The 18,195-nt window shown below is 39.1% G+C and overlaps 1 protein-coding gene across 2 annotated transcripts in view; it reads right to left on the minus strand.

Annotated features, from left to right (window-relative positions):
• Positions 1–5,627: 5,627 nt before the first annotated feature.
• Positions 5,628–18,195, minus strand: part of LRP12 (LDL receptor related protein 12) — a 55,559-nt gene continuing 42,991 nt past the window's right edge. Inside the window, exons 5-8 of one of the 2 annotated variants that reach the window (XM_080610730.1) lie at positions 13,387–14,488; positions 12,478–12,610; positions 8,649–9,221; positions 5,628–6,772 (exon numbers count right to left, since the gene is read on the minus strand). In XM_080610730.1, the coding sequence (XP_080466856.1) occupies positions 6,740–6,772; positions 8,649–9,221; positions 12,478–12,610; positions 13,387–14,488 (1,841 nt within the window). In that variant the 3' untranslated portion in view covers positions 5,628–6,739. Of the gene's footprint in view, positions 9,222–12,477; positions 12,611–13,386; positions 14,489–18,195 lie in introns of both variants that reach the window. The other variant, XM_080610729.1, reaches the window with a different exon arrangement.

Here is an 18,195-nt window from a genome sequence, read left to right on the forward strand (position 1 = left end):
CTGCGATTTCAGCAATAAGGCCTCGATACTGGTGACCCCTGCCTGTTCAAGGGCAGTAACATTTGACACATAGTCAGTCCAATGGATGTTTAGAATTGTACGGAGGCAGTGCTGATGGAAGCGTTCGAGGAGTTGCAGGTGATGGCGGTAGATAACCCATGATTCAGACTCATATAAAAGAGTAGACAGTACAATGGCTCTATAGACACTAATCTTTGTACTCTTTTTCAGGTGTTAATTGCACCAGACTCTTTTATGGAGTTTTCCGAAGGCTCTATATGCCTTTGCTATTCTGTTGTCTACCTCTTTGTCAATCGTGGCATCCGAGGAGATAATGCTTCCCAGATAGCTGAACTGCTGAACTGACTTAAGCTCTGACTCGCCGATGGTAATGTGAGGATGATGATAATTTTCTTGTGGTGTGGGTTGGTAGAGAACTTCTGTCTTTTTCAAGCTGACTTCCAGCCCAAAAAGCTCAGCCGCCTCCGCAAAGCAAGATGTTAAGCGCTGCAGAGCTGCTTCTATGTGGGCAACAAGGGCAGCATCATCAGCAAAAAGCAGTTCACGGACAAGATGATTTAGGGTCTTAGTGTGGGCCTTCAGTCGCCTTAGATTGAATAGGCTCCCATCGGTACGATATTGAATATAAATGCCGTTTTGTTCATCGAGGTCTACCATAGCCCTTTGGAGCATCATGCTGAAGAAGATTGTGAATAAAGTTGGTGCGAGAACGCAACCTTGTTTCACACCATTGGTTATTGGGAAGGGCTCAGAGAGTGCATCGCCATATCTGACTTGGCCTTGCTGATCCTCATGTAACAGAATAATCATTTTGAGGAACTTGGGGGGACAACCTAATCGTTCCAAGATCAGCCACAGGCCTTTTCTGCTCACAGTGTCAAAAGCTTTGGTGAAGTCAACAAAAGTTACATAGAGCCCCCTATTCTGTTCTCTACACTTGCAGTTGTCTGAGAACAAATACCATGTCTGTGTTATTTCTATTAGCTCTAAAACCACACTGACTTTCAGGTAGAAGTTCTTCTGTGATAGTGGGTACTAATCTGTTCAGAAGTATTCTTGCAAGAATTTTTCCAGCAATGGAGAGCAGAGTTATACCTCGGTAGCTTGAGCAGTCTGACTTTACACCTTTTTTCTTATACAGAGTGGTGAAGATTGCGTCACGAAAATCTGATGGTAGTTTACCTTGTTCCCAACAGCGCACAACTAGCTTGTGAAATCTAGCATGAAGTGCTTGGCCTCCGTGCTTCCAGATTTCGGATGGGATTCCGTCGACCCCAGCTGCCTTGCCTGTTTTCACCTGCTGTATAGCCTTAAGAGTCTCTCCCATGATAGGGGCTATATCCAATTCATTTTTCACCGGATGTTGTAAAATGTATTGGATTCCTTCGCCTTGGACTACACGGTTAGCACTAAAGAGTGTTTGAAAATGTTCAGACCAACGATTCAGGATGGAGATTTTATCTGTAAGAAGCGTTCGGCCATCTGCACTAAGTAAGGGGCTTTGAACCTGAAATGTGGGTCCATACACTGCTTTCAGGGCCTCATAGAATCCTCTGTGGTCACCCAAATCTCCACATAATTGAGTCTTTTCTGCTAGGTTGAGCCACCACTTGCTCTGGATGTCTCGAAGTTTCTGTTGGAGTTTACTACTTGCAAGACGAAAGGCTGCTTTTCTTACATGGCAAAATGGCTGAGCGAGGTGTGCTTGATTGGCAGATCTATTCTTTGTCAGCAATTCGTGGACCTCCTGATTGTTATCGTCAAACCAGTCTTTGTTTTTCTTTAAGGAAAACCCAAAGGATTCTACAGAGGACTGCAGGATGCTATTTTTAATATGTTGCCAAAGTGCTTCAGGAGAAGAATCTATAAGCTGGTCTTCAAGCCTAGTTTGAAGGTTAGCCTGAAAGCTGTCCCTCACTGCAGCTATTTGAAGACTATTAACATTGAGCCTCCTCCTCGGAATGCCGCGCCTCTTAGGTTTGGGCTTGAAGTGGAGGTTAAGTTTGCAATGCATAAGGTGGTGGTCTGCTTGACATTCTGCACTAGGCATCACTCGGGTGTGACAGACATTGCAAACATTTCTCTGGCGCACTAAGACATAATCAATAAGGTGCCAATGTTTAGCTCGAGGATGCATCCAGGTTATCTTCAGGCTGTCTTTCTGCTGGAAAATAGTGTTGGTGATGGTAGGCTGCTGCTCTGCACAAAACTCTCGCAAGAGGCGACCATTATTACGCATATCATTGCAGCTACCGTGTTTGCCTAGTACTCCTTTCCAGGCTTCAAAGTTCTTACCTACTCGGGCATTGAAGTCACCAAGAATTACGATCTTATCATCTACAGGAACCTTTTGAGTGAGGCGATGCAGGTCGGAGTAGAATTTGTCTTTTTCTGCAGGGTCAGCTTGCAGAGTTGGAGGATATATGCTGAAAAGAGCAACATGTTGCTTATTGTGTAGTGGAAGACGTAAGGAGATAATATGATCGGAATGACCTATCGGCAGATTTTCAAGTTTAGAGATGATGGAGTTTTTAATTATGAAGCCAACTCCAGAAGGATGACTTTCAGTTTTGGATTTGCCTGACCAGTAAAGTGTATAGCCTAATCACATGAGATTTCACACCCCTCTTTTCTTCAGTTGGAATTTAATGCTCATTCAATAGAATTAGATGGTCCACATGTAATTACACCTGGAAAGTCCTCCTAACTGTGAGGTCAGGTGCACCCTGTCAAAACTTCACAAGTATTTTTCTGAACAGTCTGGTGCTGACTACTTTCATGAGATGGATTTACAGACACAAGTGGTGATGTTTTAAAAGCTAATAGCTAAAGGCTTCTTCAGTTGTGAATGCTTTCCAAAACTAGCAATAACATCCTATTAGATTTCCTATAATAAAACTAGGCTAAAAGAAGATTATGAAGGGTGTTGAATCCTATAGTTCCACGTAATCTGTACAATTTTAAATATACTTTCCATAATCTGAAGTACTGGGCCACATCCAAGCTATTAATGCCAGTCTTTCCCTAAATACATTGGAAGTGACGCTGCAGCCTATTAGCACCCAGCCTTGGGCCCCACACTTGTGACACCAAAAAAGGCAGCCAAAGCTGTTGTGTGCTGAAAACTGTCCTACTTTTTAAAGCAACAAAGGTAGTGACTGTTCTCTTTCATAGTCATAAGGCTAAGTGCCTTTTGCTCCTTGAACTTGTTCAACACAAATGATGGTTCACACACAGCACAACCAAGGAAGAATAAAGACCAGGAACCCAGCAGAGGAGCATCTGAGAAACCCAAATACTATGCTTTTTCTACTATTCATTTCCCAGAGTGGCTTAGTAAGGGTCTAATAAAATGGCCACCTTCTGAAAATCTGTGAGACCACAAAGGCAGTTTTACTTAGGAATCAAAGTTCTAGGGTTTCTGGATGTTCTGGGATAAAAAGACTCATCAGATCTGTCAGTTGCTTCCTGGAGGATAACCTCAGCCAAAGAAACCCAGTTCATAGGTGTGATTTTTCCAAACTCCAGTAAACATAACCACAAAAGCAGAGATCAGCCGCCTTTGGAAACTGTTATGTTTACTAACAAATTGCCTAGAAAAATACTGCAAAATATTATTTCTATTATTTTGGCCAATCTTGAAACTCAACATCTCTCTTTAAAGGAAGAAGAATTATAACCGCTGCTCAACATACCAGGCAAGAGAAAGCAGAACTGAACACTTCTGTTCCTTGCCATGCCACTGCAGGAATCAGATGTCTGTTTTATGATCTTCTTCATTATCCTGTTCATTGCTCCTGCCTTTGTTTCTCATCTGGTGCACCAGAACCACTTCCTCTAATTGTATCTGTCAAAGGTCCTTCTTAAGTGACTATAGGAAAGACAAGTTTAAAACAGTAATTTTTACCAATTGTTCTTGCTTCAGTTTTCTGCACCTGGAGAAGCAGTGAAAATGTATTTCATTGAAATTCAAAATATAGTGATTTTTTTTTTTTTTTTCCTCCTGGTGCCTGCAATGTAGAATAATCTTTCAAATTGAGAAACTAATCATAGGTTTCAGTTGGAAGGAATCTTACATATCATCTAGTTACAACCTCCTGCCATGGGCAGGAACACCTTCCAATAGACCAGGTTGCTCAAAGCCCCGTCCAACCTGGCCTTGAACACTTCCAGGGATGGGGAATCCACTTCTCTGCGCCACTTGTTTCAGTGCCTCACCACTGTCACAGCGAAGGATTTCTCCCTAAAATCTGATCTACATCCCTCTTTCAGTTTAAAGCCATTACCCCTTGGTCCTGTCACTACATGCCCTTGTAAAACGTCCCTCTCATTTCTTTAGCCCTTCTTTAGGTAACTGGAAGGCGTTCAATCCCACTGTCCATGTTGTAGAGAAAGATGTTGGAACAGCACCGGTCCCAAAAACAACCCCTGAGGAGTGTGACTCATCACTCATCTCCATTTGGACATCAAGCTGTTGACCACAATCTTTTGAGTGTTATCATCCAGCCAGTTCCTTATCCAGCAAGTGATCCGTCTGTCAAAACCATGGCTTTTCAGTTTAGAGACATTTTGTTAATGCTGGCTTTCCCCAAATGCCCTTTATCAAACTGACTGCTTATAGTTACTTCTCTAATTTACCAGCGACAGAGGAAGTCTTGTCTACCTGAATTATTAGATAATACTTCAATTTAGCAAGTACTACATTCTCTTCCCCAAAGTTACTATTTGCCAAATAAATTTATAGTGTGGTAGTGGATGTGAATGGAAGCCTCAACTAGACAAATACATTGACTTGAAAAGAATATTTTGCTATAAAATTTCTATGTATGAAATCCAGTAATGATAGTCTTTACTTTGATGAGGGAAAGCTAACTACAGTAGTCAAATCCTAAAAGAGGAGAGAAAGGAAAGAGTTTTAGCTATCCATCTGCTTATTTCTCCATACTTCCAGTGACGTGGCAAAAGGACAAGACAGACTTCTCTCCCTTGTCATTTCAGTACTTCCCATATTCTGGGCAGCTGAATTGTAGCTCATGTCCTGGGGTTGTGCAGTTACCAACTGGTTATTTTCAGAAACCCACAGGTAGAGGATAAAAGAGATACAATCAAAAAACCTCACAAACCAACAGAACACACCCCACAAAGGGCCTCATCACAGCTACAGGAAGATTAAAGCTGTTGATAATTTGACAATAGCTGCAGGAGAGTGAAACAGGCCAGTAAACATTCACTTTTCAGAAAGGAAGCAAAACCTCATCCTAACAGGAAAAGCTGTGATTAACTCTGATCTGCAGCATTTAATGTAAAGAGTCACTTGAAAGGTATTTGTGTCCCAAACTTCTCTGTGACTCCCTTAGACTGAATCCAAGCTTTGCCACAAGTTCTTGCTTTGGCATTTAGATAGGGAGTAGAACACAAGATACTGTAACTAATTCCAGCATCCTCTCCAGGAACCTGTTTTGAAAGATGATTTACCAGCAATAGTTGCTGAACTTGTCCAGAAAATGGACTTGACTTTAGAAACAAAACAAGCCTTTGCAGCATCTGAAGCTCAGTCAGCCCCCTGAGTTTCAATGCAAATCAAATGACAAGTGTGATATGTGAAAAGGAACAATGACAAACTCTTTCCATACTTAGAAAGCTTTACATGAGGAAAAAAGCTGCCTCACAATAACCTACATTCTTCAAAGCCTTCAGATGAAAGTGATTTATTACAGAAAAGAAGATAATTCCAGAGAGTCATTCGGACGTTTGTTCAAAATGCCCCAGCATTGTAGCAAAGCTAAATCAAGAATGATTTAAACAAGGTACTAATTCAAGCTCTCCAGAATAAAAAGAAATGAAGTAATATGCTTTAATGGAACTCTCAGTAAAAACAAACCAACCCCTTCCCCTCCCCCCAGTCACCAATACATTAATCAAAAGAAAAACTGAACACTTATTTAAAATCACTGAGAAAAAAAAAAATCACTGCAACAAATTAGCCTCATACAAATATGAATTTTATTTACAATTTTCCAAATTCTCAATCAAATCCAACTTCTCAGTTAAATGTGTAGCATTTCTCCATAAAACAAATTAAACGTGTTCTTTTTACATCTGCAGGATGGAGTCTATAGGTACATGCTATTTGGGGCATCTAATGGGAGACATTTAGGTCATTACGTGTGTGTTTAACACCGAAAGTATTCTGGGAAGTATCTGCCTCAGGGACAAACATTTCCATAACCACTTTCTAATGACAATTAGTTAGGAAGGTTTAAAAACCCAGTATTTTATACCAGGACATACTGTTCACATATATTTCAGGGTGTGTTACCATGTTCATATTACAAAGTTGCCTGCTCTATAAGCAATGCCACTGAAATCAGACTAAAGGTTACCCACAGATTTAGATATTATTCAATGTGAATAAAAATGGCCATTGATGACTTTTACTCGAGTATGTGTACTTATGGGCCAGTCTGTACCTGATCTGGTACCAGTGCGATGTGATTTGTTCTGAAACTTGAAAACCACATGGGTTATTGTAATAGAATCTTTTACTGTATTGCACATAAGGTTCCTCAAAAGCACAAATCTACATAATGTGTCCTGAACTCAGAATTTACCTGCTAACTCTCATCAATAAAATCAACCAGGTGGTAAAATCGTTTATTTTTCTCATCCCAGTGTCTGTGAATGAAGAGGGAGAAGATATATACACTTTGGAATCCATTCAGTTGTTTGTTTCTTCTGCATGTGATTTGTACTTCAGAGATGAGGATTTAAAAAGAAAGAAAAAAAAATAAAGCAAAAATAAAAAGCCAGACAGACCTTGGATTTATCTTTAAAAGTACCTCAAAAACATAACAAAAATGCAATTTGATTTTGATACATATTAAAACATTTTAGTCAGTTCTGCCCGACAGCATAACACGACAGAAATGCACAAGACTTTAAACATGCTTTAAAATGACATTCAACAAAGTATTTAAAATTTAATAAATAGCATACAATCACACACAAATACATTTCATACTGGATCTTTAAGCCTACTAAAAACAGACTGGCAAAGAATAAATAAAACAGTAGTTGATATTTTTGTTTTTAAAAGGTATAGATTCTTGTTGTCACGCTAGTAGCCACATATTAACTTGCTTATCACAAAATTGGAAGTTAGGAGCTTTTTTCCCACTGATCTGTTTTGCTCCAACAGGTAATAGTATAAAAAACCCACACTAACGGGATTTCCTTTTCTTTTTTTAAACAACCAGTCTGTAACCAAGTAAACCAGTTTTTAAATACAACGAATAAATAGGGAATTAGTAAAGCAAATTCAATTGCAACAAAAATGCAACACCCCAAGAAAAGAGCCATGGAAATATATAGCCATTGCAATATTAGACAATAATAGTACTTAAAGTGATAGTGCTTGTGCACTAAGCTCATTAGAGACCTTAATATTATTTTAGTGCAAATCCCTTGAGTCCAAACAAGCTTTATACCCTACAGTATTAGGGAAAGATCCATTACCAGTTGGAACTTGTTCTGTAGTGTATTTGTACATAGCAGACATTTAAAGAACTAATACGTATTGTAATATCTTCGGCCCTTTTTTACTTCAAATTGAAAAGACTAATGACTGGGGATTTTACATACTATTTGGCTTTACAATATTAGATTGCAGTTTAGGAAAGTCAGTGCTATAAAAGCTTTTGCCATCAGTTTATCTATTATATCTAAATTTCACAAATCATTGCATTTTGTACTTCTGGAAGAAAAAGAATGCTGCTGAAGAAAGTTTCTCCTCCCTTTAAATAAGTTCACATTATGATGAAATTCAAGAATATTTAAATGAAGTTGTATAAACTCAAAGAAAAATATGTATTTTACATTAACAATCCTTACCAGTATTTAGTATATTAAGTTACAAGTATGTTTGCAACAATACAACAGAGTCAATTCCTAAAGGAAAATAATTCTGTACAAATTCACCTGTTAATATGGGGTTAAACAGGCAGCCAAATAAGTCTTGAGCAGCTGTGTTTCTGGTTTGAACTACAGTACCAGGATAAACTAAATTTGAAACTAACTGGGATAACTTCAGTTTAAAGAGTAATCAGATTATACTGGATACACACATCGTGTATTCAGAGCCATTAAAATGTTCACTCAAATAGTTCCATAACATCATCCAAGATAAGAAAAGTTTAATCAACCACACAGGCTAAAATAGCTTTAACATAATGTTGTCCTGGATTTTTTAAAACTAAAAACTAGTTTTAACTGTGAAGTACAAAACAATGACAGATATTGCTCCAACTTGTACACAATCTTTCCTAAACAATCCGTACCTAGCAGAGTAATAATGCCTCATCGTCACTAGTTTCATTTTTCACTGTTGCTTCTAAGCAAGTGTCGGGTATCTGGGCAGTGTGTACGATGCCACAGCTCTCACAGGGGCCATCTCGACTGCATGACCTTACACCGTGATGTGTTGCACTGTAAGGCTGTCTAAGCCCTGGTCCTTGATCTGAGCCAAGATCAAGTAGAGGTCGTGAACAGTCATTCATGTCAAAGTCTGATGCTACATCAGAGACTGGAATTAACATTTCAACATCATCATCCTCTTCTCTTCCACTTACCCCATTATCAAGCTGTCTCAAAGGACTTTGGTTCTGATTCACTGAGCTTGATCTCCCTAAAGTAAAGCGTACCCAGCGTAAGCCTTGAGTCATACGACTTAGTGCGCTAGTGAGCTGGTGACGTGCGGGACTTGTGCTTGGGGGCTCTACGCTTGTCGCTTCTCTTCCACCATCTGTGTTACCGCTACTGCCGCTCTGAGCAGAGGAACTCCCACATGCTCCGACTGTTGCTTCTATTGCTGTTGCAGGAGGGACTTTCTGAGGCAAGGTGGCAGCAACACCACCAACAGCTCCTGCTGTGTCTCTTCTTTCATTTTCTGTATCTGTATCATCAGATTCCACTGAAAACAGACTTCTGTGAGTATTGTTTCTTTCAGCTTCTCTGCTAGTACTTTGGCTGGCAACATCATCTCCATCTGCTGAGACCAATGCCAGCGATCCAGAATGACGTGATCTTGCAAAATTAAAAATTCGATTCCAAATGTTACTTGATCTGCCAGCAATAGGAAGTCTGATTGAGGTAAATCCAAGCTGAGATCGTACTGCCAGTCTCAGGTTTTCCAGAACTGAAGCCTATATGAAAAGACAAGCAACAATCAAGTGCTGACAGTGTGCTGTCATTGTTCTAACTAAAGTATGATAACTACAGTGCAAAACCACAAAGCTAAATGTAGAAAGTTACATATTAAAAAGATGTCACATATTTAGTATTAAGGATCTGATGTACGTAGCAATTGGCTATATTAAAAACAAAGCAGGAATGAAAAAAGTCTAGATTCTCTTGAGGAAAAAACAGTATGAACAGGGAAATTAAGCAAAAATACATGCTGCAGAAAAAGGAGAATAAAAGAGCAATGAAGATAAAAGGCATTTTTCTGCCAAAATCAAGGGCCTCTAAATAAAGGCAAAGTGAAACCAAGGCACTGTAACCTGGATATGTCTCGTAGTTTAAGCCCAGCCGGCAACCCAGAACCACACAGCTGCTCGCTCACTCCCTCCCCGTTCTCCCCCAGCTCCTGGAGGGATGGGGAGGAGAATTGAAAGAATGTAACTCCCACAGGTTAAGAACAGTCCAGTAACTAAGGCATAACACAAACTATGGCTGCTATCACCAATAATAATAATAATAAAGGAAATAACAAGGGAAGAGAATACAACCGCTCACCACCCACAGACCAATACCCAGCCTGACCCGAGCAGTGATCTAGCCCTTCTGGGTAACTGCCCCCAGTTTATATACTGGGCGTGACATGCTGTGGTATGGAATACCTCTTTTGCTCGCCAAAGACTTAAGTGGTTTCGATTTTCAGCGCTGTTTCCAGGCTGAAAGTCAAAAACACAGCACTGCACTAGCTACTAAGAAGGAGAAAAATGACTGCTGCTGCTGAACCCAGGACAGTATGGAACACTGCTTACAGAAAAGTACATTCACAGACCCACAGCAGACCCAGCACAACAGGTATGCAGGATCTGTTTCATACAATCTTACCAAGAAAATAAAGTAGTCACTGTGGATTTTACAGTACACAGAAACATGCCTCAAAAAGTTTAGGAGTTTAAAAATGTAATCTTCCAGAAAAATTTAACAGAGGTGACCTTTACTTATCCACTACCATGGGGCTGCCTAGAATAGAGACTAAATAAAATATCCTCTCTAGCAGGGGCTTGTAGTTTGATTTTTTCCCATTCTGGCATAATCAGTTAATTTGGTTCAAAATGCTTTAATGCTTCTGTTTAATTAAAATTATTTTACGTGTTCTAAACCATACATTCCCCAATTATTATGTATTTGCTAGCCTTTAAGCTATAGAACAATGTATGCCTGATATTTTCTTCTTAAAACTTTGCTTGAAACTTTGAAATTGTAAGGTAACACAAACATACTAAACCTTTGAATTGGGGATCCCTTACTTGTGCCTCAGCTAAGTGTCTCGATTCTCAAATACTAGGGTGGAAGATCTGCCAGATGCCCATGATTCTGAAAATATTCATGGATGTATTACTACGTGTCTGGGTTTTCCAGAACTGTCTTCTCTATCAGGAGATTTCACTGTAGTAAACCCCAAGATCTTTAGGCCACCTTTGTGGCATTTCATGATGAAAACCTGGTCTGAGCAAGCAATGTTTGTTTGAAAATGTTAATGGTTTCTAAATGTCTTCACATTCACCAAACTTGAATTACTGTGTACATAGTAGGGATGTGCAGGAAACAGTCTGTTCCAAGTTAGCTCTGCTAGAGGAATTACATTTATTAATGAAGTTTAGTGGTAATTTAGCTAAAAAATAATAAAATAAATCTTCACAGTATTTTCTTTCTGATATATTTTCAAAGTCTCTCAAGTGAATTGTAATTTATTTTCCCCTTTTCATCTGCAGAATCCTTTGTGACAGATCACAGCTGCTACTTGTGAACATGTACATGTGAAAGAGTAAGTGAAATTGTCATGGTTTAAAGCTCAGTCATAAAATCAGCCAAGCAGTCCTCGCTCACTCCCCACCCTCTCCTCCCACCGCTCACTGAGCGATGGGGAGGAGAATTGAAAGAACGTAACTCCCACAGGTTGAGATAAGAACAGTTTAATAACTAAGGTATAACACAAACCACTGCTGCTACCACCAATAAATGATAAGGGAAATAACAAGGGAAGAGAATACGATACCACCCGCTGACCGATACCTGGCCCAACCGAGCAATGAACTAGACTTTCAAGGTAACTCTCAGTTTACATCCTGGGCATGACGTGCTGTGGTATGGAACACCTCTTTGGCTAGTCTGGGTCAGGTGTCCTGTCTCTGCTTCCTCCCGGCTTCCCCTCCTCCCTGGCAGAGCATGAGACTCACAAAGTCCTTCGTCAGACTAAACATTTGAGCAGTAACTAAAATCATCGGTGTTATCAGCGCTGTTCCCAGGCCGAAAGTCAAAAACACAGCGCTGCACCAGCTACTAAGAAGGAGAAAAATGACTGCTGCTGCTGAACCCAGGACAGAAATAAAATCAGTTCTGTTCAAAATTAGGAAAAAAAAAAGCCAACCAAAAACCCACCAACAAAACAACAAGCCTGTTCCCCTTTTCATGGTCTTGTATCTCTTATTCTTACATGCTTAGCAACATTAGGTAACAGTAAACCTTGCTGTATTAACTGCAACACATAAATGCAAGTTAACGCCAACTCTAATACAGCACCACAGCAGGATTCTTAGACTGAGGACTTGTCTTGTTTCTCCAAAGAGCATTATAACTGATTTTTTTTTTTTAACGAAAAAGTTGTTTTGATAGAAAATCATTCATCAACCAACTAAGAATTGTGCTAATGATCCATCTGAGAATCAGGGTGGCTAGACACTGTTAACTAGTATTTACTAGCTCTTACTTTGTTACTTCTGTTAATTTTATAAATTACAGCATTCCTTTTGCCATCATCTTTTCTATGAACAGTAGGCATGACAGTACCTAATTGTATATGCACAGTGGATATGAGCTACCATTTTGTATTAGAAGTCTCAATTCTTCTTTCTGAAATTCTGAAGCTCTATCTTGCAAACTTTACTTATACAACATCATCAATACAATACAACTAGATTTACTGATCTGTCCCTTTTCATGCAAGAGGGATTCTATTGCGCGCATTACTGGCATTCATTAACAACAAAAAATGCCTGCTAAGAAAACTGTGTACTATATCATAATTTTCTCCAATGGCTAATCCTTATAGTATTGGCCTGAAAGGAAGAAAAGGAAATGCTATAGAAAAATGCAGCTAAATGTTAAAATACCTTTATTTCAATCTCTTCAAAATTAAATGGTCTGCCTGCTATTTTGGAGTCTTACCTGATTTGGTGAACAAACCGGAAAATCTTCAACTGGTGGAATTAAACCCTGGGCAATTAATTGTCCATAGGATGGAGGAGCTTCTCTTCTTAACAGCTCAGCCTCAACCCTTGACAAATGAGTTTCAAATGATCTTTCAAAGAGAAAAGAGATTTCATAATATAAGACTAGGATGTGTGTGTATATATACATATATATAAAATTACATCAGACTATTATAATCTGAAATAGTAAATTTGAGCAGATTAATTAGTTTAACTGAAATTTAATTGACAAAGAATATACAATAAGTCCTTGTAGCCATTCCTATGGGTCTGTCCAGCTGAGACAAGAACAAAACCAACCCGATAATGAATTCTTGAAAACACAACCCATGGGCTACATATAAAAGGCAGCATGAGAGATGCTTATTTTATAAAAATTGAAGAACGTGTAATCCTGGTATGCATAGTCTACAATGAAAGAAACATGCTGTTAAATACACAACTGAGATATTTAGTTGCAGAAATGCAGCTTTCCCACACTTTCTTTTTGGTAAGAAAAATCTGAAAGCTTAATTCCCAATAGTTAAGTGATCAGAATACTTCTGTCCCCTTTTCTTCACTGAGAGGATGGGTCAGTCACTGGAACAGGCTCCCCAGGGAAGTGGTCAGAGCACCAAGCCTGTCAAGAGTTCAGGGAACATCTGGATGAAACTCTTAGCCATATGGTTTAGTTTTAGGTAGTCCTGGGTCCCTTCCCACTTGATATATTCTACGATTAACTAATCTATTTTTACTGTCAAAGAAGAAGAAAGAACAATGCCTTTAGAAAGCACATGCAATAACTTTATAGGATAAAAATGTTTCAAGTGTAGAAATAAAAGATGAAAATACTTTTTAAGTTCTCAAGGCCATCTCTTCTACTTACCTTCGCTCAAACATCCTGAGTGAGTACAATTTACAAGTACACCCCAGTGCAATGACAAGCAGCAATCCACAAATAAGACTTCCAATGACAGCTGCAGTTATTACTCTAGTGGGCACAATGACTGGGCAATTCTCTTCATCACTGCCATCACCACAGTCATCTTGAGAATCACAAACCCAGCTCTCAAACACACAGCGGTTATTTTTACAATGAAAATTTCCTGGCTGACAGAAGAAACAGTTTTTTTCATCTGAACCATTAGGGCAATGATTCTGGTAGTTGCAGCGATCTGAGCGAGGGTAGCACACACCATTCCGAGAGCAGGGAAACTCATCTCTTTGGCACATAGTGCAGTTGGTTTCATCCCTTCCGTTTGGACAGTGCCAGTAGCCATCGCAGCGTTGCTGCTCTGTGTAGCAACCCCAATTGCCACCACATGGGATTTCCCAGGGCAAACAGAAGCCATCTACTTGATAGGTGGCATTGAATCCTCTTGCAGCATTTACTTTGTCAGCACAAAAATGCACTCGTATCTGTCCTGAGGATGAAACAACTGTGAGGGGTGCATGAGAGTCAAATGCTGTTAGCACACGCAACAGCTTCCGTGGATTCTCCTCTAGTCCATCATATATTTTGACATAGTCTCCGTAACCTGTACCATCAAGTTTAAAATCAGTGAATCGCAGTATGACTTTGCGATGATCACCAGTGTCTATCAGCCAGGTGCAGTTGCTTCCAGGTGGATAGAAGTCAGGATAGTTGGGAGAACTGAAAGTACCATAAAAGTATTTTAACCACTGCCCACATGTTGGCACATCACAGTCTATTTCATCTCCTAGGTCAAGACAATCAATGTTACCATCACATTTTAAAGATTCTGGAAGGCAAGTGTAAAGCTTGGTGAAGCGAGAAAGACACTGAAACTGGTTGTGAGCACAAGGTTGAAAGGAAGAAGCGGTTGGAGGTTTAGCTTTGGCACAGATTTCTTCATCCGAGTTGTCTCCACATTCATCCATGTTATTGCATTTCCAGCTTTCTGGAATACACTTCCCATTAGCACAATGAAACTGGTCACAGTCGCAATTTGGTTCATCAGATTTCCCTGAAAGAAAAAAAAAACAAACAAAAAAAAGATAAAATCTCTTTTAGATTTAGCACTTTATGGTTTGTCACATATTTATCTGCTGCACCAGGTAGTTCAGAATGGCAAAACAACTATTTAATGTCCCTGTAAATCACAGCTTTCAGTAAGTTCCAAGATAAAACAGCTTTTTCAAGTTGATGGTCTGACAGCACATCAGCATGAGCCTCATCCTTAGTGTCTTTCAGTCAAATAACTTCAACCTAAGCAGGAAAACAATGATCCTATATAGTGATTGAAAAATCTGACTTCTAACATGCTAGAACTAAGTCACGAAATACCGTTTCCTCCCTCTCATCTGAAATACAGAAACATTTTGTCCTGCAGCATCAGTCACATAATTCTTTCTTGTAAAAGCAGTCAGACCTGTCTCTCTCCTGTTTTCATAGGTTCCTACTTTGTACGGAAAAATCTATGGCAAGAGAGAAGCTAACAGCTGAACATTACCCATTACCACCAACCAAAACGAAACCTTTGTCCTCACCTCTTCCCACTGCTTGCTCCTGTCTCTCCTCCAATAAATAAGAGGAGAGTGCAGCAAATGCAGAAACACATGCTTGCCTGAATACAAAATTACACTTTAAAAGTTAATGATCCAAGTAGTGGTCCAGAAAACATGGAAGTGTGGGGTTTTTTGGTAATTTTTTTTTATTAATTCTGAAGGAAAATAAATAAATAATCAAGAAACACCTTTATTTAAGAAAATAAAGTGGTCTACTGGCTACCACCACACTTGTAAGATAAGAATATTTTTTTCAGGCCTTCATTTATTAAAGTTCAAGCTACATTAAACACAGAAGCACAGCTGGGAAGCAAGGTATTTGAGCTCTGCACCAACTTAGCTGAGTCAAATACTGTTGTATCATTTAAAATCACTGCAATTCCTAAAAAAACATGGTACAGACTGCAAAATTTGCTACAAAACAAACTGCCAAGGTCAGTCCTCAAAAAACACCTCAAAAAAATCTGCAATGCAGATGGCCCTACAGGAGAAGCAGGTTCTCTCTTGTTTTACAAAAGAACAATTCAGATTGGGATGGATCTCTGGAGGTCACCTAATCAAAATATCTGCTCAAAGCAAGGATAACTGCAGTTCTTCAGAGCCTTGTCCAATCAAGTATTTTCAAAGTTCCAGTGCTTAACCATATGAAATGATAAAGAATTTCCCTTGCTGCAGCTAATCTGCTGTGATAGGTCAAGTGATATTGAACCTCAGTTCTCCTTTTTGCTATTTTAGTATCTTATAAAGCATTAAAAAGAAATATTCTAACTTGAAATATTTTTTTAAGGGTGCAACATAAACACTTTAAAAAATTCACAAATGCTAAGGTTTTTAAAAATGAATGCAGGAAAAACTCAAGAGGAGCGACAGCAGTTAAAAGCACTGCTGAAGAGCTTTTAAGTCAACAGATTTGCTGACAAGAGTGAAAGGAGAGCAAAATGATTTAAGTGATTAAAGTATCACTTTAGTATAAACAATATGATCTTCCTGTTCTGTTACGTAAGTATCTATATTTGTATTCTTTATATATATTATACACACATACATATCATTCATATTAGGATGGAAAATACTTAGAACCTCGGCCTTGAATTTGAAACTTTTAAAACTGAACTCTTAGACTTGTCCTGCCTAAATTGTATGACTGTGCTCCACAGGCAGAGGGCAATACAGTAGAATATGCATGAGAAGAGTCATTGAACTTGCTCAAGTACTGATGATACTCTAGTTCAATGCTTCTTACCCTGCAGAACCTGGAAAAACTTGAGCAGAAAGCTATAATATGGAGCTGTAAATATTAATGGCAGTATTGTAACAAAAAACCATGCAATTTCAACGTAAGCTACACTCCTTCTGCAGGCTTTTAATCATCCTATAAAAGAGCTCCTTACTTGATCCTGTACACAAGACTGTATTTGAAAGCTGTACCACAAAAGACTTCAGGATAGTACAAGATATTTTGCAGAACCCAAGCACAGTTGTAGCCAAAGGATTAACACAATCCTTCCACACCCCTACAGTGAACACAGACCTCTGTACTTTTATTAATTGTTTTCTACTCCACTATCAGTGAACTCCAACGCATTTCCAATAATCACAATTAAATAAGCTGATAGTTTAAAAGTGATGGGAGTAAGAGAGAGGGAAGAAAGGCAAGTGATACAAAATTTACCTTATAGTTAACCAACGTTCCTAAACTGTAATGCTTTTTTTGTTCTTATTGTTTTGTTTGTTTGAAGATATTAAACAAGAATTTAAAGAATTCACATGGTCTGTCTTCCATATCAGATTTTAAACATGGGGCTCCATGATGATCTCTTTTGCACATATAGGTTAATTATTTTTATCATTCCAGCACAAGTCGGCCTAACTTGCATCCATGTAAGTACTACTATTTTTCCCCTTTTTCTAAGACCACACGTCACCTTTGAGAGTAGCCTTAACAACAATGAATTAAGTAGTCCATTGAGGTATTCAAGTGAGCCCTACTGCATGATGCTAAAGAGCAGAAATAAAAAAAAACCATAATGGCACAGCTGAATGTGTAGCAAAAATGTTAGTATTTCAGGAGTCTCCTTTGACACTCACAAGCCGACACGATCATTATTAAAGCAGATTTTTCAACTATTTTGCTACACGCAGGTCAGTTTACAACATTAGAAGACTACTCTGATCACTGAAACACTACATTTCCGCCTCAGTCATGAAATACTTCCTAAGTATCACGTCAAGCACAGGGACCAAGCTCAAACCAAAGTTTTGGTAAGGTTTGTTTTTTAAAAAATTAACATCCCTTCTCCAGAAAACAAATCTGGTTTTTTTTTTTTCTTAAAACAAGACATTTAAAACCACAGGATTTAAGTCTTAAGTACTGAGTACCACTGTATAACACTAAAAAGAAGAAATCAGGTAACTGAAAAAAATGGCTTAATGTTGGAAACTTTACAGCTTCTTCCAGAAGGGGTTACCTAATGAAATTGTTTCAAGATTAGAGGAAAAGCAAAGACAGGATTTTCAGAAAAACTCTACTGAGCCTGTGGCTTTCCTCCCCTACCCATTCCACATCCGTATTCAAAATGTCCTTCCTTCCCAAAGCCCCCCAGGCAGTAACACTGCCTTCCCTCTGTGTCTGCAAGGAAAGGGAGATAAACAGGGGAAAAGCTGATGCTTCACACAGGAGAACAGTGTGCACGAGGACAGTTACCAGGAACAGTAGTAGAGGAGACAGTGGTTTTCCCTCCCATCCTGTCATCTTTTTTGGCGAGACAGTAAGCAAAACCCAGGTAGAACACTGTCCTGAAAGCTGAGCCATCAACAAAGGTAAAGCGTGCATTACTTCTCTCAAGACTTGCTAAGCTGCAAGGAGCCAGTAGAGGGAACCTTTTTGTAGGCTTGAAACAGGTGATACAGCAGGAAGGACAAGCCCTGGAAACTTCAGGTTTCTGAAAGGCTGACAGTGTGGAGGAAGCCACCACATAGAGTGCAGAATACTCAACAGGAGTAAATACGGCTTAGGCTAGAGGAAATCAGGGCTAGTTTTACTGAATCTTGGTGGAATAGTTCTGATGGGTGGAAGAGTATGAAAAAAGAGTCCTCTTTTTTATGGAAAAGAGGAGTCAAAAGTTGGTATACAGAGATATGGAGCAGGCCAGAGGGTGGATACAGG

The sequence above is a fragment of the Psittacula echo genome (genome assembly GCF_963264785.1).
Source record: "Psittacula echo genome assembly, chromosome: 2".
NCBI classification, from domain to species: Eukaryota; Metazoa; Chordata; class Aves; order Psittaciformes; family Psittacidae; genus Psittacula; species Psittacula echo.